Source organism: Lissotriton vulgaris, chromosome 10, assembly GCF_964263255.1.
Source record: "Lissotriton vulgaris chromosome 10, aLisVul1.2, whole genome shotgun sequence".
In the NCBI taxonomy this organism is placed as follows: Eukaryota; Metazoa; Chordata; class Amphibia; order Caudata; family Salamandridae; genus Lissotriton; species Lissotriton vulgaris.
Window position 1 is genome coordinate 316455139 of NC_141698.1, and position 24004 is coordinate 316479142.

General features: G+C 48.3%; 1 protein-coding gene across 1 annotated transcript in view; it reads right to left on the reverse strand.

The window, feature by feature from the left end:
- Positions 1-24004, reverse strand: part of OBSCN (obscurin, cytoskeletal calmodulin and titin-interacting RhoGEF) — a 1012031-nt gene that overhangs the window by 836615 nt on the left and 151412 nt on the right. The window contains exons 9-10 of the mRNA XM_086941076.1: positions 16489-16764; positions 3364-3639 (exon numbers count right to left, since the gene is read on the reverse strand). Of these exons, the coding sequence (XP_086797202.1) occupies positions 3364-3639; positions 16489-16764 (552 nt within the window). The remainder of the gene's footprint in view (positions 1-3363; positions 3640-16488; positions 16765-24004) is intronic.

The window sequence follows — 24004 nt, forward strand, 5'->3', positions numbered from 1 at the left end:
CAAGACTCTTTTCACACAACTGGCCAGTCCACATTTATAACATACAACTTTCAAATTTTAGGGCACTGGTGCATAATCTGATAATCAATAACAGCACACACTCCAGTCTAATGAATCAACTTTTATAGCTTTGAGATTAAAAAGTACTCTACAAGGAACTGGCTTGTTTGAACAGTGTTAAAGTACTCACAAGTTAATGGTTCTGTGGCAAAATATCAAGTTTTCCAAACTGATTTACACAAACATAAAATCCCGAACATGAGTTCAAGATAAATAAATAACACAGAGCACAGATTTATTATTCATAATTCCATATATACTACAGTGACATTATATTGCCATGGTACATATATGTGTAGTTAAGTAAAAATCTGTGCTTACCTATCTATATCTCCATTGATGAGCCCACTCTGGAAGTCATTCCAGAGGCAGATTATCCTCATGTCGAAGAAAAAACATAAGCAGGGAAAGTGGGACACAGCCCCTTTCCGCAACTCTTGATCTCCCTTCAGAGAAGAAGTGAGGTTGTTACTGTGCCTTCTGTTCCACTGAGGAGCTGATTCCATACCTGGTACTGAATCATCCTGAGTTCTTCGGTCATTTCGGGAGGTTGCAGAAGATCAAGGCCTTTCTAGAGATCATGATAGGCTTCTTAGAGTCTCGTCCAGCTACCACTGACACACCTCTGGACTCCATGAATCCGCAAGGACTCCCAGTTGGGCTACCACCAGTGGGTTCCCCCTCAGTGCCTTCTGTGCCCTTGAACCTAATTCGGGATCACTACTTGCATTGGGACCGGTACTGAAAACCATGCTGACCACATCAGCATTGATGTTGCCACCTACCGCTAGCACCAGAAGAAGAACGGCAACCAATTGTGGTGTTCAACTCCAAGCATGTCTCGTCTCAACCAAGGCCACGTCCAGATTTTGGGGTGCCGCTGCCTCCACCGAATCCATCTGACCCAGACACAATTCCATTACCGCGCAGCTGTGCACAGGCATCGGACTCTGACCTGAGCCAACCTTATGGAAACGACAATGGTGGGAATGGGGAAGAGTTTGTCTCACTCTGTGATTAAGAGAACTGGTACATGGAACTACAGGATCGAGGTGAGCTGGACACCTCACCTGAAACTGGATTGATTTCCACCCATGGGCAAGCAACAGAGGAAAGCACATGTTTGACTACAGTGAATAGGAGTGGTGCTGAGGTATTTGGCCTCAACAGCCCCACTATGGAGGTCAAGACAAATATGTTGACAGAGGTCCTGTACCCTGGCCAGGCATCGACCAGACCTCTTTTGCCCTTCAATGAAGCATTCATTGACACACTGCTGGGCACTTAGGCTAAACCATGTTTTGGCACCCCAGTCAACTGACCGGTTGCATGCCACTATAGGCCTGCTCTAGGGGACATAATCTTCTTAACTCAGCACCCAACCCCTTCAAAGTCTGAAAGTACAGGCATCCAACAGTAGAGTGAACCTGAACGCCTCCTAAACCATGCCCCCTAACAGTGAGTCAAAACAGGAAGACGCATTTGGCAAGCATACGTTCTCCTCAGCAAGCCTTGCTTTAAGGTAAGTTAATGCAAGCCGTCCAGTAGATCACCAACCCATGCACTATGGGACATGGTGGGTGTGATCTTATCTTCTAACATTTCGGCTGCTCCCTTCTGTTTGGTGGGAAGGCTGATTCAGCTATAGAGTGTTTAAGGAGAGCAGAGCCATGGCATGCTCCCAAGGCCATTCAGCTCCAGTCAATCCCCCCAACAATTTTGCCCATTTTCAGGGATATACCAGGAGCTTGGGGTATCGAGAATACCAGGCTCCACCGCCCGCAAAACAGGCTTCCCAGCCATTTCGAGGTCCGGCATAGGCCCAACAGACAACAAAAAATGTCACATGGGGCAGAATTAATCTCATTCATCTGCCCTTCCGGCCACAAATTCTAAGAAACTTTTGAACTCCCTAAAAGGCCCACAGTCATCTGATAGGAGGCAGAATCAGCCCCTTTCTGCAATGGTGGCCATACGTTAGATTCGACAATCGTTACAAGTTGAAACTTCAGGCAAACAACCCAAAGCCCCAGAGTCAAGGTTCAGTAGTCCTAGCTTGCACTATCACCCCTGAATGAGGTCTGACAAAGCGAATTAAGCAGCATTTTGGACACCAGCTCCTCCTGAATTTTTGAGTAGTTTTAAGGCTCCTCTCAATCTGAAACACAGAGCTTTCATCAACACATGCAATTATATTCAGAGGGCTCACCACCTTTCCCTTGATTTACTGGGTGAGAAGCCAGTGAAAATTGTGCACAATTGTAAGGCCCACATATACAGCTCTTTGTAATTAAGTGTCTGTCCTTTTTGGCAAGCGATGCAGTGAACTGGTACATTTAACATGTGTGCAGGGTTCATTGGGGTGGCATTGAAACACTAGAATCTTATTGGACAGCTTAATCTTTGATCAGTTTGATTAATGCCTAATACAAGGAAGCTTAAGGGCAGCAATGTATCTTTGGCCGGGGGTATCCTAAAATGGCAGTAACTATACAATCATGCTCAGTATCACAAAGTCATAGAATAACTTTATTAGGATCAGTAGTGTGTCTCCGGCTAATCCGTAATCCAGACTATTTTGACCCGTAATCACCTTTAGCCACCTCCTAGAGGCTTCAGGAGGCTCATACCTTCCTTCCATGACATGTAACTCACAACACAAGTGAGCAGTTAATCCTAGACATTAAGTAAACTTTCTCCAGACCAAAGCAGAGATGGCTGCTTTCAAAAGAGAAGATTAAAGTACACATGACTGCTTGAAGATGAGACAGGGTCAATACAACTGTGTAACTTCAAGTCAAAGACTACGATGTGGCTTAACTCCTTAAACATACAACACCCCTCATCAATCTTAGAAAAATGGAACAGGCAGTATACAGGGTGCAAAATGTTTGGCTATGAGAAAGAAATGAATGTAAGGATCCTCTTTGCAAATACATGTAGTAGATAGGAAATTATGAAAAATTATGAAGTCTTGGGGTAAAGACTCTTTACCTCTAGTAAAAGGTACGAGCAGTTGAGAATGCCTATTCGAGTCCACAAGTCTTAGCATAAAGAATTTTTTATTATAAAGTATGTGTGGTACACAAAGAGTCAAAGCCACGCTGTGAAAGGGAAGGATTACCGTTAAAATCAACAGTGTCTGCGCTCATATAATTTAGGACCCTGTAAATTATGAAACTTCTCTTTATCGTGTACAGAGGTCCACAGATGCGAACATTGCTTGAATCATGAAGATTTCTCAAACAATATCAAATACATTTGCAGTTCAATAAGTAATGAAATTTAGGAAAGGAAGCTCACCGGTGACACAGATCTTGAAGGCGAGTTTCTGTCCAGCCGCTTCACAGGTGTACTCTCCGGCATCCTTCTTCTCTACCTGCTCTACCACCAGGCGGCGAGATCTTCCATCAGACTCCACCTTTATCCTCTTGCTGGCAGTGATAAGTTTCCCTTCCTTGTACCATTTTACTTCAGTGTTAGTCTGCAACACCTCACAGCTCAGAGAGGCACTCTCAGTCAGGATGGCCTTCACATCCTTTTGAACTTTTTCCTGGTTTACAAACACTGCTTCAGCCTCTGTTGAGAGTGGGAAAAGAGCAACTTTTTAAATTCATAGGGGTCATCTATAATTTAAATATTTTGCACATCTTGCTAAAGATGAAAAACCTTCTGTTATAACAACAAAAATAGCAGGCGATAATCCAACTTTTAATCTAGGGATGTCTACTGACTTAAGTTAAATACATAACATTTTATATTACATTAGCACTTTCGTTTGAATGGGCTACAATATTTAGCATGATGCAAATCCTGTCACCAGACTCTCAACTTCTACATTTGTTTGTGGAGGCTCTTGGATATTATTAGAGCCTGTGATGGAATATAGCCATATAGCCCGCTGTAGTGGGCTGCACCTACCAATAAAGGCAGCTCCAGTGTTAAAGGCCTGAGCTGAATGTGGGGGCATTCCACAAGGGAGAAGGACTTTAATGCCAGTATAGCCCAGCTACTGAGGGCTATAAGGCTATTAGAAGATTCTGGCACTAGAGGGTGGAATGCTCTAATAAATAAAACAAAGGCCTCACAGATTTCAAGGAGATTGAAATCCCCTTTGGTTCCGTGTGGCCTTTGTTCACAGAAACAGCTGTGAACGACACTGGAATATTGCCCTGGGCTTCTACCGGCCATTAGAAGCTAGAAGCACTCCATTGTTTTCAATAGAGCTCCCAAATTCCAATCTTATCTTACACAGTTGTTGCTGTGAACAAAGGCCTCATGGAGCCCAAGGGGATTTAAAATCCCCTGGGCTCCGTGAGACCTCTAGGGGAGGAACGTTCTAATAATCTTAGTCTTAGAGCCCGCCGTAGCGAACTCTACTGGCTAATAAAGGCCCGCTCTAGCGTTAAAGGCCCTAGCAGAAGGCAAGGGAGCGGGCCTTTAATGGCCAGTAGAGCCAGCTACGGAGGGCTCTAAGTGTATTAAAATGTCCCGCCTCTAGAGGTCTCACGGAGCCCAGGGGATTTTAAATCCCCTCGGGCTCCGTGAGGCCTTTGTTCACAGCAACACATGTGTAGATAGCATTGGAATGTTGGAGCTCTGGGCTTCTAACAGTCATTAGAAGCCCAGAGCACTCCCATTGTCTTCAATGGAGTGCTCAACATTCCAATGTTCTAACATACATGATGCATCTAAATATGTTGACCATGAATGCCAAACCCAAAATCAGGGGAAGACGTTCTCAGTTCCCGTCGAATTCTTCGGATATATGATGATACAACGCATGTTATTACAACGCATGCTTTTACATCGCATTTTTTACAACGCAAAAACTTTTACAACTCATGTATTTACAACGCATGTTTTTACAACGCAGGTACCTTTACAATGCATACCATTACAACGTAAGTATTGGTAAATATATATTAATTTTATAATCGTAAATTAATTTGAAAAAAATATAATTTAATGTAATTTAATTTAAATTTAATTTTAATTTATTTTTACCCTGTACCCCAAAAACCCAAAACTGACCCTCAACCCCAAAAATACCCCTTTACCCAAAAACACAAAACTGACCCTGAACCCCAAAAATACAGCTTTACCCAAAAACCCAAAACTGACCCTGAACCCCAAAAATACCCCTTTACCCAAAAACTAAAAACTGACCCTGAACCCCAAAAATACCCCTTTACCCAAAAACTAAAAACTGACCCTGAACCCCAAAAATACCCCTTTACCCAAAAACTAAAAACTGACCCTGAACCCCAAAAATACCCCTTTACCCAAAAACTAAAAACTGACCCTGAACCCCAAAAATACCCCTTTACCCAAAAACTAAAAACTGACCCTGAACCCTAAAAATACCCCTTTACCCAAAAACTAAAAACTGACCCCCCTTTACCCAAAAACTAAAACCTGACCCTGAACCCCAAAAATACCCCTTTACCCAAAAACTAAAAACTGACCCTGAACCCCAAAAATACCACTTTACCCAAAAACTAAAAACTGACCCTGAACCCCAAAAATACCCCTTTACCCAAAAACTGACCCTGAACCCCAAAAATACCCCTTTACCCAAAAACCCAAAACTGACCCTGAACCCTAAAAATACCCCTTTACCCCAAACATATAACATTTAAAATATAATTATATACTTACCAATACTTACGTTGTAATGGTATGCGTTGTAAAGGTACCTGCGTTGTAAAAACATGCGTTGTAAATACATGCGTTGTAAAAGTTTTTGCGTTGTAAAGGTTCTGTTGTAATGGTATGTCGTTGTAAAAGTTGCGTTGTAAGTGTTGTTTCCCGAATTCTTCATGTTCATCTGACTCAAAATAACAGACATCAGACCATTTCAATCAGTCACAAATTACATAAACGCACAAGCCACACACGCACACACAGAGGCAGGCAGGCAGTCTCCAGGTTGTTTTAGTATGAGAATGATGCAACTCTTGGAAACTGGGCAGCTATGTGAGGGACAGAATTCTGCAAGTTTTAAAAGACCCAAGCAGTCTGTAAATGTTCTCCCTTAATATTTCAAATCATATCAGGGGAAAAATAAAGATTCAAAACATCGAAATAATATTGTCCTAATAATGACTGACCAAAACCATTATTGCGTAATGTAAGGATGGCGGGCAAAAGAAAATCCTCTGATTTGTGCAGGTTATTGCATCACAGGATTTTCCGCAAGTGCCATCAATTTTTATATGAGAATGACGTGCCACAGTGAAATGTCAACCGGCTGCATGTATCAAATATTACTATCTAGCAGATTGTAAGGTAACTGCCCAACTATGTTACATCCTCACAACTTACTTATGTGTTATGACCAAATGTCTCTTGGGTGGCTGTGTGACCCACTGTGGGCTAACAGTCTGTCTACTGTCAAATCTTTTCCTCAAATAATAATTTGACTCTTGATTATTATCTCTCTCCTGGTGGGAATGTAGCTCAAAATTGTAGCAGGTATGTAGATTCTGAACAATATAGAAAGGATGGCTGAGTGAAAGTTGCGCTGAGTTGTGACAAAGTCCAGGGTTACAGTAAGGATAGCTTCAAGGATAAGGTGTTGGCCATCCACCATCAACCAATTGTAAAGTAAAATCAATACCAAATGTACCCCCTGTTTGGATACTCGTGTCGGATTACACTACGTCCGAGGTCAGTTGGAGCTCTACCATGATGGGGAAGATTTGCTCAAACAATTGATCTACTTTGTCAAGAGCCTCCATATTTTATAATCTTGATGATATGTTATATAGCTTTTGAAAGGATCTCTGTTTCAACAAAGAAACACTATTCTAGCAATAGCCCTGAAGAAGTCTGTGGCTTATACCACTAAAGATTATACACGTGTTGGCAGCTAGATTTGTTGAGAAGAAACACATCATAATAAACGAAGATTTGTAGACCATCTTGACTGTGATTTATTCAAGGACCCTATTGATTATTGCTACCAGCTCAGGATATATCTTGTTTTTGACTATGTAGATTCTGAGAAGTTTCGGCAGCCTCCCCATTTCTACACCACTGCTAACAAAGAAGATAGATGGGCCATGTTCGCCCTATAGATACCAGTAAATAAAATAGGCGTCAAATGTATCCCATCAATATAAGCCTTATATCTGGTATTCGCGTTTGGCCTAAACCGAGGGAAACACCTGCTCTCAGTGGAAAGTACTGAAGCTCATTTGGACAAAAGGTATTACACCTTGCTATCAGACCTATGTATTTAATGCACAAATGTGTTAATCATATGTTGCTGTTGCTGCACTTTTCCTGACAAATTCCCCATTAACAGTTTTTTATGAAAAATGTTTTTTATCAAACTTTGGAATATTGGCACTATAATAAGTGATCAGTTTTGTACCTTACTGATTTTTAACGGGGGCATCGGACATTGATACCACAACCATGACCACCTTCTTGCACTGCTGTTATTTTATATGCAATTGAATTTGGCCAATCATTTTAATCCAATTTTTCGTTTTTTTTGTAATTCGATTTCTATGCTAATATAGGTTTGAGGAAGGAGGGCGCTAGAGGGCGCACGAGCTAATGGCCGCACTTCTGTGAGGCTCTGGCTGCCTGGCCAGTAACATCCTGCATTCATCCTCTTACACTGGAGGTTGACGCCTGAAAAACACACCGAGGGTGGATACATGTGTGCTGCTGATATTGGCCGAGTTTGGTGACGATCCGAGGTCCGACGCCTGAGTATCGGCGAGGAGTGCACCCATCGGGAGAAGGCACTGCAGACGGCTGCTGCGGCGCCCCGGACGCCGACCAACGCGAGGCCGCGGCTTCCCACGAGGCGGCTGGGCCGTGAGGTTGTGGACTGAGGCCTGGGAGTCGGGCGGCCGGCGGGCGGGTCTCCGGATCCCGCCGGAGGTGAGTCTGGCCCCCATCAACCGGCACCGCAGCGAGTGGCAAGTCCAGAGACTGGCGCTGGGATCTGCGAGCTCCCCCGAGACGGACGCGGCGGGGGGGTAGTTTGCAGCCGGCCCTGCGGCGCGCCTGCCTACCGACCTCCCCCGGCTGAAGCTGCTGAGTGCACCGAGCGCCGGGGACGGACAGGGGCGTATCTCGCCACCTCAGACGGCGTGGGGCCAAGACACAGACCGGGGATCTATACCTGGGGATGGCTGCCGCTCCCGGGTCACCCAGCTTGGACTAACGGCGGAGGCCGCCATCACGCCCGGCCGTGCTGCACGCCGCCCTGCAGGCCTCTCTTGCACAGCTGCAGGACACTGCTGCCATCAGGACCTGCGGTAGCGAGGGCGGCGGCCCGTTAGCGGGGGCAGTTGTAGTGGTGCTGTGGGAGCGGGTTTGCCAACACGTCGCTGTACTGCCCTTCACCTTTTGTGCGCTATTGGCGCCAGAGACTACTTGGAACTGCGCGCATTGCCTGCGACCTGGCCGCCAACACGTGGGCCCTTACTGCGCTTTGAACACCGTAACTGAGGTGCAGAGGGGATCAAGAGGCCACTGGTAATCACTGACCTGCTCGTCTGCTTTTATTGCCTGGGGAGGCCTGCCACGTGGGTGACAGCCGGCAGGGCGCCATAGTCTGGAGGTGAGGAACCCTACTACTGCTAGCCGTTTACCTGCCCCGAATAGCGTCAACGCACTGGGCGCTATGGGTAAAAACGACGCAAAACAACCCAAACTGTCCTTTGAACCTGCAGTCGCCAAAAAACCAACGCGAGGCACCACAGGAACTGGTGGTGCTCCAGGTCCATCGAATGCAGAGTCATCCCCTGCACCTGTGACCCCAGAATTGCGACTGATTATCGACGAGATGCGGCAGGGCTTCGCGACAATCGTAGATAAGGTTGACCGCCTCTCTTCCAGGATGGACGGGGTAGCGCAGAAGATAGAAGTCCACGAGGAGCGACTGACAGAGACGGAACGACGCATATCCACTGCCGAAGACACAACCAACACTCACGAAACGCGCCTCAACCGTATGGATAACGTCCTCAGAGTGATTGCGGCTAAAAATGAGGAGTTGGAGGCGAGGAGCAGACGCAATAACATCCGCGTCACGGGAGTTCCGGAATCCACCAACACCGGACGAATGGAGGACTATGTGGAACGCATTCTGCTCGCCGCGGTGGGAAAAGAGGCCTTCTCCAATCAGTTCATTGTTGAGCGAGCACACCGCTCTCTTGGCCCGGTCCCCAAACCGGGGGCGCCGCCACGCCCTATTATTGCCAGGTTACTCAACTACCGTGATAGGGATGTGGCGCTGAGGGCGGCTCGTACAAACCGGAACCTGGCCTGTGATGGTGTTCAGTTCTCCCTGTATCCAGATTTCACACCCATGGTCCAGGACCAGCGGAGGAAATTTCTGGATGTGAAAAAGAAATTAAGGGATATGCAGGTGGATTATGCTCTTCTTTACCCGGCGCGTCTCAGGGTGACTCATCAGGGTAAACAACACTTCTTTACGACTCCGCAGCAAGCCGAGGACTACGTGAAGAGGCTCCGTGCTGCTAGAAGGGACAGGCGTGCGGATGAGGAGGTGGATGCAGACGGCAACCCGGCCGAGCAGGATGAGTCTTAATAATGTCCTGATGATTATTTGCTCGATAGCTCCTTGTTGCATTGTTGATATTTACTTTGGACACTGTTGCTTTGGGATACTGGTACCTACCTTTACAGCCTGCGGTGCCTATGATAACTGTTGACTTGCGACCTAGTCCAGCTTCTGGGCGATGGTGGGCGCTAGTGTGTTCTGATCCGCAGCTGGGATGTGGCTGTTCATGCACTGTTGCACTGTGGTGCCGACTAAGAATGTGCAGTGATGGGAACTAGGGCGCCGAGCTGACATGGCACATCACTTTACCTGGGGTGCGGCTCAATTGGAGACGCAGCCGTCTTGATAGTTTGGCTATTGGGTTTTGTTGGATTGCTTGTGTCTGTTTTGAAGGCTCGTCCTTACACCCGGCAGGATGATCCTCCCTGCACGCGGGGACACGGACAGCTGCTCCACGGCCATAGAGACACTTTACGGAGTGAAGGCTAGATTGCCCAATGTACACTGTTGGATTGGTTTGGGGCTTGCGCGGGTTGGTGGAGCTGCAAGAGGTGAGAGTGGGAGGGGGCGGACCCAGGGCTGCTTCCCTTGTCCACACTGTTGACTTGGCCTGGTGATAGGCGTGAAGGAACTTGGAAGGTGTGTTTTGACGGCTGACACTTGCAGGATTTGTGTATGCCAGGCACCACCCCTTCTTCTCTGACTTCCCCGTATGCCACTTGCGGGGTGGGATGGGAATGCGGGGGTGTGTAGGTGTGTATCTCTAGTGCCTTCAGGAGGGGATACCCCACATGGTTTGACTACAGTTGCTGTTGTTGGGGATCGGGGTGGTGGGTGGGAATCTGGTACTGGCAAGTTTGGGTTGCTTCAGTGGGTTGGGGGTGGGGTAACGCTGTGGGAGTGGAGAAGGTGTGTGTGTAGGGGGGGGGGGACACATGTTGGGGTGGATGTTGTTAAGAATGGCAGAGGTATTGAGGGTAATGTACATGGTATGCATTCTGGTGCGGGAATGTTGGAGAATGTAGGCGTGTATGCACTTGCACAGAGATGGATTGTGGGGGCGGAGGTACTGTTACTGGGTGTGATCTTTCGTAGAGCTGGAGGGCTGGAGGTACGCATGCTCCTTTATAGTGATGACGAGAGCGGGTGATAGCGCTTTATCCACTGTGTCCATATTGTCCTGGAACGTCCGAGGTCTCAATAACCCCCGAAAATGTAGGAATGTGATTGCATATTTGGACAGGAACAATGTGCAGATAGCAATGCTCCAGGAAACCCACCTGAGCCCATGCTGTGTCCCCAGGTTCGCAAGTAGATGGGCAAATGTGAGAGAATTTTCTTCCTATTCCACATATTCCAGGGGGGTGGCCATTCTGGTGGATAAACGACTGATGTTTCAGAAGATGGGGGTGGGTGCAGATAAGGAGGGGAGATATGTGTTCTTGTGGGGGCGGCTGGGTACTGATGTGATATTGTTTGTAAATTGCTACGCACCTAATGTTGACACACCAGGATTTTTCTTGTCATTGTGGGGTCATGTGCTTGAGACCGAGGCTACACACATTGTGTGGGGAGGTGACTTTAACCTCTCAATACATCCAGGGATGGACAGATCAGACGGTAGCGGACAGTATAACACAAAAGCTAGAGATGCGCTGCAGGGTATACTTACTGAGGCAGGGTTACTGGATAGTTGGAGACACTTACACCCGGGAACTAGGGAGGGCACCCACTTTACCACATACGCACGCTCATGGGCAAGAATCGATTATTGTTTCGTCTCTCGGGGCCTAGCTGGTGGTATCGTCCGGGTGAAGCATTTACCTCGCACGTATTCGGACCATTGCCCTGTAGTGGTGGTTATAGAGATACCTGGCTACGCAAGAGTACGGCCCCCGTGGAGACTTTTCCCGTCAGCCCTGCTTGATCCTATCTTTAAGCAGGAACTAGGAGAGGAAATTGAAGCCTTTTTCCCTAGGAACAAGGGATCTGTCGCCAAGGTCGAAACGATATGGGAAGCCTTTAAGGTTACCGTGAGGGGCGTCACTATATCCAAGAGCTGTGGAATACTACGAGAAATTGTACGTACATTGTCGGCTCTTGAAGCGGATCTCAAGTCGCTAGAGGCGGAAATGGTCAGGAATCCCTGTCCTACCCTAGAGAGGGCTTTTAGGACCAAACTGTCAGCCTATGAAGAGGAAGCGGCCAGAGAGGCGAAATTCCGAAGCAAATATTGGACCGCCAGACGATATTGCGAGGGGGATAGACCGGGAAAAGTTTTGGCAGCGCTGACGCGGCATCAACGTTTTTCCACACATATTTTGGAGATCACTGATGGAGAGGGCAGGACCTACCGTGATACTAAAGGGATACAGGACACCTTCCTGCAGCATTACCAACGTTTATATTCAACACAACAGTCAGGTGAGGTGGAGTTTGGCAATTTCCTAGACGATATCGCACTCTGCTGGTTAAGTGATAGCGATAGGGCTTTCTTGGGATGCCCCTTCGAGCTGGACGAAATACGGGAGGCAATCATGTCGCTCAGTAATGGCAAGGCTGCGGGGCTTGACGGCCTTCCGGCTGAGTTTTATAAGTGCTATATCGACATCATGGCACCGGTGCTGAGGGAGGTGTTCGAAGAATCGCTAGAGGAGGGAATACTGCCAGGTTCCATGAGGGAGGTGGCGATCACATCGCTTCTGAAACCGGGAAAAAACCCAGCGGACACTGATGCATATAGGCCCCTGTCCTTGCTGAACTGTGATGCAAAGATTTTAGCAAAAGTACTTGCGACTAGGTTATCCCTCCTTATGAGTACCCTGGTCCTGCCGGATCAATCTGGATTCATCCCGGGGAGGGCTACATCCCACAACCTCCGCACATTATTCTCTCTCATACCCACCATATCACCTGAGCTACCGGTCGCTGCTGTCTTTTTAGACGCCACCAAGGCGTTTGACTCGGTGGAATGGGGATATCTCTTGTCCATATTGGGCAGAATGGGGTTCCCCCGTATATTCATCGCCTGGGTTACACTGCTGTACACTTCCCCAGTTGCCAGGGTCATCGTTAACGGTGCGTTGTCGGCACAGATGCCACTCACGAGGGGTACTAGGCAGGGATGCCCTTTATCACCCCTGCTCTTCGCCCTGTCCATCGAACCACTGGCCTGCAGGATCCGACAACTACATAAGGCCAGCGCCTTTAAGTTCAACCAAAGGCAGTTAGGCATATCCCTCTACGCGGATGACGTCACTTTATATGTGCGGCATCCACAGGACAACCTCAATCCACTGCTGAGGGAATTTGTTTTATTTGGAGGCATTTCTGGTGTGCACATCAATTGGAACAAGTCACAATTCTTTCCCCTCACGGCGTCAGTGACCCGCTTTGCGCTGGAGTACCCCTTGGAGTGGTGCGACTCTGACTTAAAATACCTGGGAATCGAGGTGTCGCTTAGCAGGGAGGACACGATTAGACTGAACTATGGGGTGGCAATCTCACAGTTGACTGACAATGTGACTCGCTGGATGGCCCTGCCGCTGTCGATGGCAGGCAGAGCCTCCCTGATAAAAATGGTCATTCTCCCACGGTTCTTATATCTATTCCAGAATGTACCTTATTACCCGGGGGCCTATTTCTTTAAGAGACTTCGCACTGAATTGCTACGCTTGTTCTGGGGAGGCAAGCAAGCGCGCCTAAGTTGGAATGTCCTCACACAGCCGTATGACAGAGGAGGTTTTGACGTTCCTGACCTGGAGGTGTACTACCTCAGCGCTCAAGCTCAGCATGCTTACCATTGGGTTCATCCTACTCCCTTCATGCCCCAGGTGGCTGCTGAGGACTGGATCGTTCATCCACTGCCGCTCAGGGGCATGCTGATGGGGCTGGTGGGAGATGTTGAGACGCCAGCTACCACTGTCACCTGCACCATAGATTCGTGGCGTAGGGTGACGAAACTACTGGGGGCTTCGATGCTCTACTCACCGGCAATGCCCCTTGCATATCACCCGAAACTGTCACTTCTGACGGAAGGTGGATTCCGCTCCATGTGCACCCGATTACGCCTTCTTACCTGGGGTGATCTGTTTCAGGATGGACGGTTCCGCACCAAGGAGCAGATATTCCAGACCGCCCAACCGACGCCAATGGAGTTGTTTTATTATATACGACTACGACAGGGCATGAGGGATATACTCCCCAGCTTTCCAGAAGAACCGAGCACGATCCTACCTATGCACATTTTGCTGGTGTCAGATGGCAGACATTTGGTGTCGAAATTGTATACCGCCATTCGTGAGCAGCGTCCCCCTGTAGTGGCCAAAGCGCGTGCCGCATGGGACTCCGAGCTCCCGTCTGCACTCACCGATGAACAATGGAAATATTGCTGCTCAGTCACTGCCAAAATCTCCTCCAGCTGTAGACTAAAAATTATACACTACAAATTCGTACAAAGATATTACTATACCCCTGTGCGTAAGCTACGATTTCACCTTTCGGAGGACGATAGATGTGCGAGATGTCGCGCGGAGGGCGCGGATTTCCTTCACTTGGCCTGGGAGTGTGGAGCGATTCAGGCATACTGGGAACAGGTTCACGCTGCGCTCCAAGTTATGATAGCTGGCCCTCTGCCCATGGACCCGGTGGTGATGCTGCTGGGTTACACCAGACATATTCCCAAGGCCGACCGTCGGTATGTTGATGTGGCATTGCTACTCGCGAAGAGAAGAATCGCGTGTAGGTGGGGGAGGGGGAGGGCGCCAAAATTTAAGGAATGGCTGGACGATCTCAAGTACTGCCAGGAACAGCATGGCGTTTATGCAGAACTAATGCCGGCCTGTTGTAAACCCAGCGATTTTTGGTCCCCACTGCAGGTGTACTGGCTGGCTCAGGCGAATCACGGCGACTCCTCTGGGGATGACGAGTCGATGCCGGACCCTTGAGCGTGCACGATTTCCTCACACCACGCCCACCACACTATAGATCACACGATGGGGAGGGCCAGTTCCGTCCTGACTGGGGTGAGATAACACGGCTACTGACGAGGTCCCGCTAGGTAGCCTGTAATGAGCATGATCCACTTATCATGGGGTACACGACTGGCTGCTATCCACTTTTGGAAACCTGGGAAATATTGGGCCTCTGGGAGTGACCCGACGTGCTGGTTCCTACAGCCGCCAGTTTTTTCAGTTAGCCTCGGTGCTACGGTGCGCTGAGCCCTGCACGTTGGGGCGCCCTGTTCAAGATTAACCTCCCGTGATCCACCACCAGAACACCCGACGGAATTGCGATTGCATGCTACATGTGTAACACGATACTTTATGGTGGGACGGGAAAAGTTGACTGGTAGATGCCGCTTCGACCGGGGAGGTGTGGTGACTAGTGGCGATTCCTGCCTGACCTACTAGACTGCCTGTGTATGACAGGTTGGGTCTAAAGTCCCCGCGACCTACGCCCCTGCTCGAATGGGGGGGCAAGATTCAGAGGGTTCTGTTCTTATTAATGTTTTTTTGTATTCCAGGAACCACTGTGAAATGCATGCATTGTACCAGCCCTCGTACAGTTGACCTCTGCCCTCTGTATGTACCATGTCCAGTAATGTATTGTCTTGATGCTGCATTGTCTTACGTGCCTCTAAGTTGTATGCCACTATTGAAAATAAAGGTTTAAAAAAAAAAAAAAAATATAGGTTTGAGGAAAATAGTATAGTTGGATTTTTTTCCTATTAACTGTGGACTTTTTACTACTTTTTTTAAAGAAATGATAGAGAAAAAAGTAATTATTTAGACATTTATGCATTTTGTCATTGACGTTTCTTCATTTTGACATTATCGCAATCTTGTAATGCAAAATTAAGTCAAACCTTCTGCTTGTCATTGGTGACAAGTGGGTTGACAAAGACCTTACTGCAATAGTTGCAAACAAGGAGCAGGAGTGCTTCATGTGGCATTTTACTGGCAAAACAAACCCTACTTGTGCTTCAGGAACCTGTTGGTTACATGCATGTTTTGAAGACAGACCTTTGCAGCATCAACTATACAAGACTCAGAAAACAGTATTAAGGAGTATGAAAAAAAGACAAACATTACTCTGGGTGAAAAAAAACAAGTTCCAGTCTACACCTAGTGATGAACAAAAGGGAAAAGATGGTGGCCACAAGTAGCACCGCTAAGACTGAAAGGTATGTAGGTGCTTTGCAAAACAGTCTATGAAATTAGAAACACAGATATAAATCAATCTCCTCACACATTTAAACTAAATAGAACAGCTGGATTTAGAACTTAGGGGCCACACGTATCAACATTAGGAACAGTGATCACCTAATTGGGATTTTCTGGGAATTTCAATTAGGTAATTAGGCTATTCCTAATGTATAATACTCCATAAAGCAATAATTTTTTAATGCATTTTATGCAGCCCGTTTTCCTTTATGATAAATGGGTTGCCTTTAAAATAAAAAAATGAAAAGTTTCCTTTCATTTTTTAAGAGCAACGTTTTTGCCACCATTCCCATAGGGGAAGGGTCCCTTGGGACCTTTTCCCATTCGCAAATGGGTTACCACCAACTTGAAGCTGGTGGTAAACTGTGAATGTTTTACAACTGCATTCAGGGTCACAAAACATTCATACATACCACTGTGATTCGGTATTTGGAAGGGATGTTCTAAACAGGACCCTCTCAAACACCGAATCTCAAATCTATTTTGCGATTCCGTAACAGGTTACCGAATTGCAAAATAAGGTTTGATAAATAGGAACCAAAATAGATTCATACTTGTGGTTCTAAGTCTCCTGGCTACACATGGGACGGCTTATCCAGCTGACTAGAGGCCGTCTTACCTGTGGTCTCCAATGGCAATGGTCTTACTCACCGGTGACATTGACCTTAAAAGTGAGTTTCTGCCCAGCGGCCTCACAGGTGTATTCCCCAGTGTCTTTTATTTCCACCTGGTCCAGCACCAGCCTTCGGGATCTGCCTTCAGACTCCACTTTCACTCGCTTGCTGGCAGTGATCTGTTTCCCATCCTTGTACCACTTGACCTCCGTCTTGGCCTGGGACACCTCACAGCTCATGGTGGCATTCTTTGTAACAATGGCCCTCACCTCCTTCTGCACCTTATCCGGGTTCGAGAACACCGCTTCAGGCTCTGTGTGAAAAAATATGCCAGGTCAGCCCTACCTTACTGAAAATGGTAACTATATTACAGTCATGTACACAATGGAAGATGAGCAATCTTGAAAATGTCAAACCTTGAATTACCCTCATCAAGGAAGGGTCATAATATATTCAATGTGAGCAACAATCAAACACTGAGGAGGAAAAAGAAGAAGAGCAGGAATTAGAAAGGAGAAGGAAGAAGATGTGGAGTATCAGGAAGAAACAGAAGAGGAAGACGATCTGCAAAAGATGATGCATGATCCTCATAACACAGTAGAGGTTTTGGTGCTGTTATCACCACATAGCTGTATTTATTTGATTAACCTCGGATTTAAGAACAACCTGAGATATTTGCGTTATGTGCAGCCCATTGCAAGCAACAGGTGGTAAAGCAAAAGTATAAGGCAAAGCAATTATCAAATTTTACATTGTTTTTCTATTTTACTTCTGTTTTATGTACAGTGGATTTTTGGCCTTAATAAAAAAAAGTCTCTTGAGTATGCAGTGGGATGCTTTTAATCCAACTACACAAAGAAAACAGAGACATGTTTACTGAAGTCATTTCTAATGACAGCAGTAACCAATCAATCGATCAATACATTTGTAAAGCGCACTAGTCACCTGTGAGTGTCTCAAGACGCTGAAGGGGGGGGGCGGGGGTGCTGCTATTGCTCGAATAGCCAGGTCTTGAGTAGCCTCCTGAAGGTTACCAGGTCCTGGGTCGGTCGTAGGAGCAGGAGGAGGGTGTCCAGGTCTTGGCAGTGAGGTGGAAGAAGGATCTGCCGCCGGTAGTCGCTCTTCGGATGCGAGGGACGGCAGCGAGGGCGAGGTCGGCTGAGAGGAGCTGGCTGTTCGGGGTGTAGAAGGTGAGTTATCTGTTGAGGTAAGCTGGACCGGTGTTGTTGAGTGCCTTGTGTGCGTAGGTGAGGAGCTTGAAGGTTTTCCTCTTGTTGACGGGGAGCAGGTGTAGGTCTCTCAGAAGGGGAGTGGTGTGGCTGTGGCGAGGTACGTAGAGGATCAGGCGTGCAGAGGCGTTCTGTATACGTTGTAGTCATTTCAGGAGTTTGGCCGGGGCTCCTGCATAGAGGGTGCGTCCGTAGTCCAGCATGCTACTGACGAGGGCCTAGATGACTGTCCTTGTTTTGGTGGGGATCCATCATTAGATCTTGCAGAGCATGTGGAGGGTGTTGAAGCAGGAGGATGAGACGGCGTTGACTTGCTTGGTCATGGAGAGTGTTGAGTCGAGGATGACTCCCAGGTTGTGTGCGTGGTCAGTGGGTGTCAGCCACCAGGAGTCGTCCCAGGCTGAGGGGTTGGAGCCGTGGATGAGGACCTCCGTCTTGTCTGAGTTCAGCTTCAGTCAGTCGGCTGTTCTTCATCCATTCGGAGACAGCCTTCATTCCTTTGTGGAGGTTGGATTTGACTGTGATTGGGTCCTTGGTGAGGGAGAGGATCAGTTGGGTGTCGTCGGCGTAGGAGATGATGTTGCGGTCGTGCAGTTGGGCAACGTGGGCGAGCGAGGCATGTAGATGTTGAACAGTGTCGGGCTGACGGACGATCCTTGGGGTACGCCGCAGATGATCTTGGAGGCTTTGGATCGGAATGGGGGGAGGCGGACTCTCTGGGTTATGCCTGAGAGGAATGAGGTGGTCCATTCCAGAGCCTTGTCTTGGATCCCGCGTTGTGGAGGTGTGTGCATAGGGTGCGGTGGTAGACTGTATCGAAGGCGACTGAGAGGTCCAAGAGGATGAGGCCAGCGGTTTCGCCGTTGTCCTGCAGGGTCCTAATGTCATCGGTGGCGGCAATGAGGGCAGTTTTGGTGCTGTGATTGCTGAGGAACCCTGACTGGGACGGGTCCAGGATGTTGTTCTCTTTAAGGGTAGCGTGTCAGTTGTCTATTGACTATCTTCTCGATGAGTTTAGCTGGGAACGGGAGCAGGGAGATGGGCCGGAAGTTCTTGAGGTCTATCGGGTCTGCTTGGGTTTCTTGAGCAGGGCGTTGATCTTGGCGTGCTTCCAGCTCTCCGGGAAGGTCGCGGTCTCAAAGGAGATGTTGATGACTTTGCGAAGGTGGGGTGCGATGGTGGCGCTGGCTTTGTTGAAGATGTGGTGCGGGCATGGGTCTGACGGTGAGCAGGAGTGGATTGTGCTGATGGTTTTGATGGTGTTGTCATTGTTCATGTTGGCCCAGGCGAGTAGGGGGTCATAGTCGATGATGGGTATGGGGTCTGAGGTGTCGGTGGCTGTCAGGGCGGTCTGGTTGTTGAAGCCGTTGGGGATGTTGGCGATCTTGCAGTGGAAGAAAGTAGCAAGGAAGTCGCACAGGTCTTGCGATGGTGGGATGTCATTGGTATTGGAGCTGGGGTTGGAGAGTTCCTTCACGATGTTGAAGAGGTCCTTGCTGTTGTGTGCATTGTTGTCGAGGTGGTCTTTGAAGGAGGTTCTCTTGGCCGATCTGATGAGGTGATGGTGTATGCGGATGGCTTTCTTGTAGTTTGCATGGCTGTCTGGTGTCTGTTCGTGGTGCCATTTGTTCTCAAGTTTCCGGCAGGTTTGTTTGGAGGATTGGAGGTCTGAGGTGAACACGCTGGCTCTCTTGTCGGTGTGTCTGTTGGAGGGTTTCTTGAGCGGGGCGAGAGTATTGGTGCAGACATCGATCCAGCGCCTGAGGTTGCGGGTGGCGGAGTTAGTGTCGGTGGGGTCGGCAGGTGGGCTTCGAGGGAGGCTGATGTTCATCCGGTCTGGGATTACTTTGCTCCAGCTGCGGCGGGGAATCGGTTGGGTGCAGTGGTGCATGGTGGGTTTCTGGAAGGTGAAGTGGATGCAGCGATGGTCGGTCGAGTGGGGTTTGGTGGTGTGGCTGGAGGTGATGTGGGGGCTTGCGGAGAAGATGGGGTCAAGCGTGTGACCGGCGGAGTGGGTGGGCGTTGTAACGAGCTGTCTGAGTCCGAGGTTGCCGATCAGGGTGGTGGAGTTGGATTCGTTGTTGTTTTCGAGATGAAAGTTCAGGTCTCTGAGGAGGATGTAGCTTGTCGAGGCCAGGGCGTGTGGGCTGACTAAGTCGGCGATGGTGTCAGTGAACTGGAGCCGTGGTCCGGGGGGGTCTGTAGATGAGTGTTCCTCTGAGAGAGGTGTTGGGGTCGGTGAGGATCTGAAAGTGCAGGTGTTCGGCAGTGCTGAGGGTGTCATTGGTGCTGGTCGTGATCCTGAGGGTGTTCTTGTGGACGATGGCGATTCCTCCTCCTACTCTGTTGGTGAGGTCCCTGCAGGTGATCTTGTAGCCGTCCGGGATGGTTATGGCGGTCTCCGGGGCTGAGGAGGCGGTCATCTAGGTCTCAGTAAGGAAGGCGACGTCCGGGGAGGAGGTGTCGAGCAGGTCCCAGAGTTTGACGGCATGTTTGTGTGCGGAGCGGGTGTTCAGTAGGATGCATCTGAGGTGGTTGAGTTCTTTTCCGGCGGGTGGTTGGGCGGCTTGGAGGCTGGTGAAGTTGCAGTTCCGGCATGTGAAGGGCCTTTGGGTGCGCTTTGGGGTGGCCAGGAAGCAGGTGTGTTCTCGTCCGGTGTTGACTGTGAGGAGGGTGCTGACGTCGGTCGTCGTGGCAGGCGCGGGGGCCAGGGGTCTTGGCGCAGGACGTGTTTCAGGCTGGGACGCGCACAGACGGGCTTGTCTTAGGTGCGCCTTCAAGAGCTCATTTGACAAAGAAACAAAATATAAAGGAGTGGAGGAAGGGGGAAACGTGTCATTGCATCAGCACTCTTCTGAATCTGATTGGTTCCACAGTTGTACAACTTTGTGTGCAGGGTAGGGCAGACTCAGTTTCTGTCAGCCTGTGTTTTATCAACTCCTAGGTTTATGAACTTCTAGGTCAGATCTTTCAGCCACTGATTTTTTATAGGCCTGGGAGAAACACATTGTAACAAGGTATGGCAACAGTGAAGAGGGCTGTCCATGGACTGTGACAGAAGCTGCTTGGCAGCTGAGTTGAACAAAAACTAGTTTGACAAAAAGCCGAAGCATATTGGATGTTTGCCTTGTTTGGTGGCACAAAATGGAAGGCCACTTGGAAGCACAGCACGCAGGGATCAGAGCACATTGTCTTTACGATTCCGTGTGAAACATAAGCAGCAGTGGGACCCTTATTAGGGAGATAGGACTGCTAGTGGCACAGTGTTGTGCTTCAAGCTCCTAGAATATGCCTGCAAGTGAGCCGATGCCTGTTTGAGACGTCTGACTCCTAATACACATTTTCTACAGAAGCAGGCGGAGCTTGCTGAGGAGCTGTAGTCTTTTGCAGGCTTTTACATTGATTTCATATTATATGTTAATATAATTTGATATTTCATTGAATTATGCTGAAAGAGCGCTTACAGCACTAAATTGTATGGATGCATTATACTCTTGATCCAACCCACTCACATGTATTTTTATCGTTTGCAGTGTATTATGTTTATCAAATGCATTTATTCAACATCCTAAGCATAGAAATGTAATGTGTCCCTTTAAGTAGGATTTATATTTATTAGAGACAATATCATTCCTGCATATATAATGTGCAGGATGACATTATATTCATATCAATGTAACTATATGTTGTTTAAGTTGCCTGCATTGTAGGCCCAGAACGGCAGGGTGTTGTTGGTTTAAAATCCTTAGTTGCTAAAGAAATAATTAAATGAATTCCTTTTGTGTGCCAGAACAGTATGTTCTCATTCCACTGCAAGTGCAAGAATTCGACCTCGGTATTCTTAGTTTAAGGAGATAACCGGAAGGCCTTTGAAGAAACTGAAAGGCGAGAAGGGAGGATGGCTTCGTGCCTGGACTATCTGCACTTCAAGGCCACTGGAAGACATGAAGAACTTAATTAAAGAGTCCATGGAAAGCTACTGGGGAATATCACAAGTGAAACAATTTGTCATGTGATACATTTAGGGCGAGCTCCATAGCCTTAAGCTATTTTGACCCATTTGATGTGAGCACTTCTTAGGAAGTCTACACGTGCTGACACCTTTAGGAAATGATATGGGGAAATAGCCAGGAACGCCAATGAGAGTAATGTAGGGAAAGATAACTTATGCTTTCCTTCCTAATGAATAAGGATTTAGATTCTGCCTCAATTCTGTGTTGTATTTTGATTTTGGAGTACGTTACATTATGCCTCCTGTACCGAATTAATTATAATGGTAGGTTCAGCTCTGTATTGATTTTTATGTACCTATATTCGCTGATTGTCAGATGTGTTTACATCCAATTATTTTTGGCCTTATAATAAAATCCATAAATTGGAATTCCGAGTCTGTGGTCTTCAAAACATGACTAAATTGTAAGTATAATTTGAAGTGTTTACTCCCCTAAACCAATTTCAGCAGGCAAATAAAAGACCATCAGTGGTAAATTTGGAAGGGAAGGCAAAGACTACATTTAGCATAATCAAATGGTAGCAGAGGATGGTTTGCCTCTAAAGTGAGGGGAGAATGAGGATTTCAAGTAAATTTTAAAAAAAAGGAGGAAAATTGGGCTATGGGCTTGGAGTAGACAACGGCGGAAAACGAAGATTGATGGAGGTTGGTGGATGCTGATGGTGTGGCAGAAACAGTGGTAGCGTGAGTATGAAACTGTGTGGTGTGCTAGATTGCGGTGATGAATTAATTGTGTGATGTCTTGCGAAGTTGGAATGAAAGTCAAGTGATTGTGGTTTAATTGGTTTACTAGTCCGGACACGTGCGGATCAGGAAGTTTGGTGAGCAGACTCAGGAGAATTCCAAGATCCCGGGATAGGTTTGTATATGTGATTGTCCGATCAGATAATGTGGGTCTCGTGAAGCGCTATCGGCAATCCACTTGTGATAGGGAACTTTGTGTGAATGTTGGAGTAATGTCGCAGTGGAAAGCTTCAGGTACCGGGGTGGACTCCAGCGGATGGGTGACCAACGCAGGTCGGCGGCCACAGCGGATGTTCTTGTAAGAGTGTTCTACCGATCTTTTAGCGGACGGACAATTACTTGTGTATGTGACTGTAAGTTATTGTGGCTGTAGTAGGAAGCAGTTACTTGGTTAATAAATTTGGGTTATTCAGTTACTTGTGCACGAAAGTGTGAGCAAGTGTACGAAGAGAAATTGTAAAGGAGGGTGAGCCACGGGCGTGGCTTAGCCGACGACCGGAATGGCCGCGCTGGGCTAAAGCTCTCCCAGTCCAAGTAATCCATCCGGACGCTTCCCGGTCACTAATGCGGCCCACACTTGAAGGAAAGCTGGCAGAACAGTGAGGTACCGGCTGGGCGAGCTGGGGACTGGCGTCCGACCCTGGAGGCGAAGATATTCCTGGGAGTTGAGCGGCAGCGTAAGATCGCGCTTCACAAGATGGCGGCCTGATGGGATCTGCAATCTTCGATCCCCAGCGGCGTAGAGGAGAGGCGATCTCCACCCGATGCTGGGCGGTGCGGTGAGTGGAGGCGGCGGACCGATGCAGCCTGATCCGAGCCCTGAATAGCAGTAGGCGCCCTTCAGCACCACAGCGTCATCAGACCTCCGGCGCGAGGTCCGCTCCTACGGCTGCCGCAAGTCTCTGCAGCAGCGGGGGGGCCTTCATAATAGCACCCGCGTACGCATGCTGAGCCGAAACCGCACGGCTTAGAGGTCGACTGCTCTGACGCTCCTGTGCCCTGGGGGCTGCTGCGGCTGGAGGTTGGAAGTGCGCTGGACCTCCTCTTCCCCCTCCCCTCAGGCTCCCCGATAACAGAGGAGCCTCCAGGCTGCTTTTCCCCTTCTGCAGCCTCAGACTGCCCATCCTGCTTGCACGACTGAAAGCCCCTCCACCATTGTGAAGGCCCTACCAAGACCCTGTCTCGCTTCTTAGCTCCGGACCTTAAAGGGGATGCAGCACTTACACAGCTGAGAGAACACATTGGTGACGTGCTAGAGGGTCATCACGAAACAGAACGAGTCTGCTACACACACACAGACACACTGCTGTGTGTAGTTTTATATGAACTGCGCCATCGAGGGCCGTTGCGGACACTGGAGATACGCTCAGAACCACTGCAGTGGTGTCATATAGAAGGCTAAACCTCCACTGAGGGTGCTCCACTGAATCACTCCAGATAACACCTCCTATAGGGCCCTCCAAGGTTTGCGCATCATGGGCCGCAAGACTCTGAAACAGCGCCAGCTCCCCTTTGAAGAAATTGCGGACACAAATCGAGACCTGCCTAGCAACATGGCGACCAGAAGG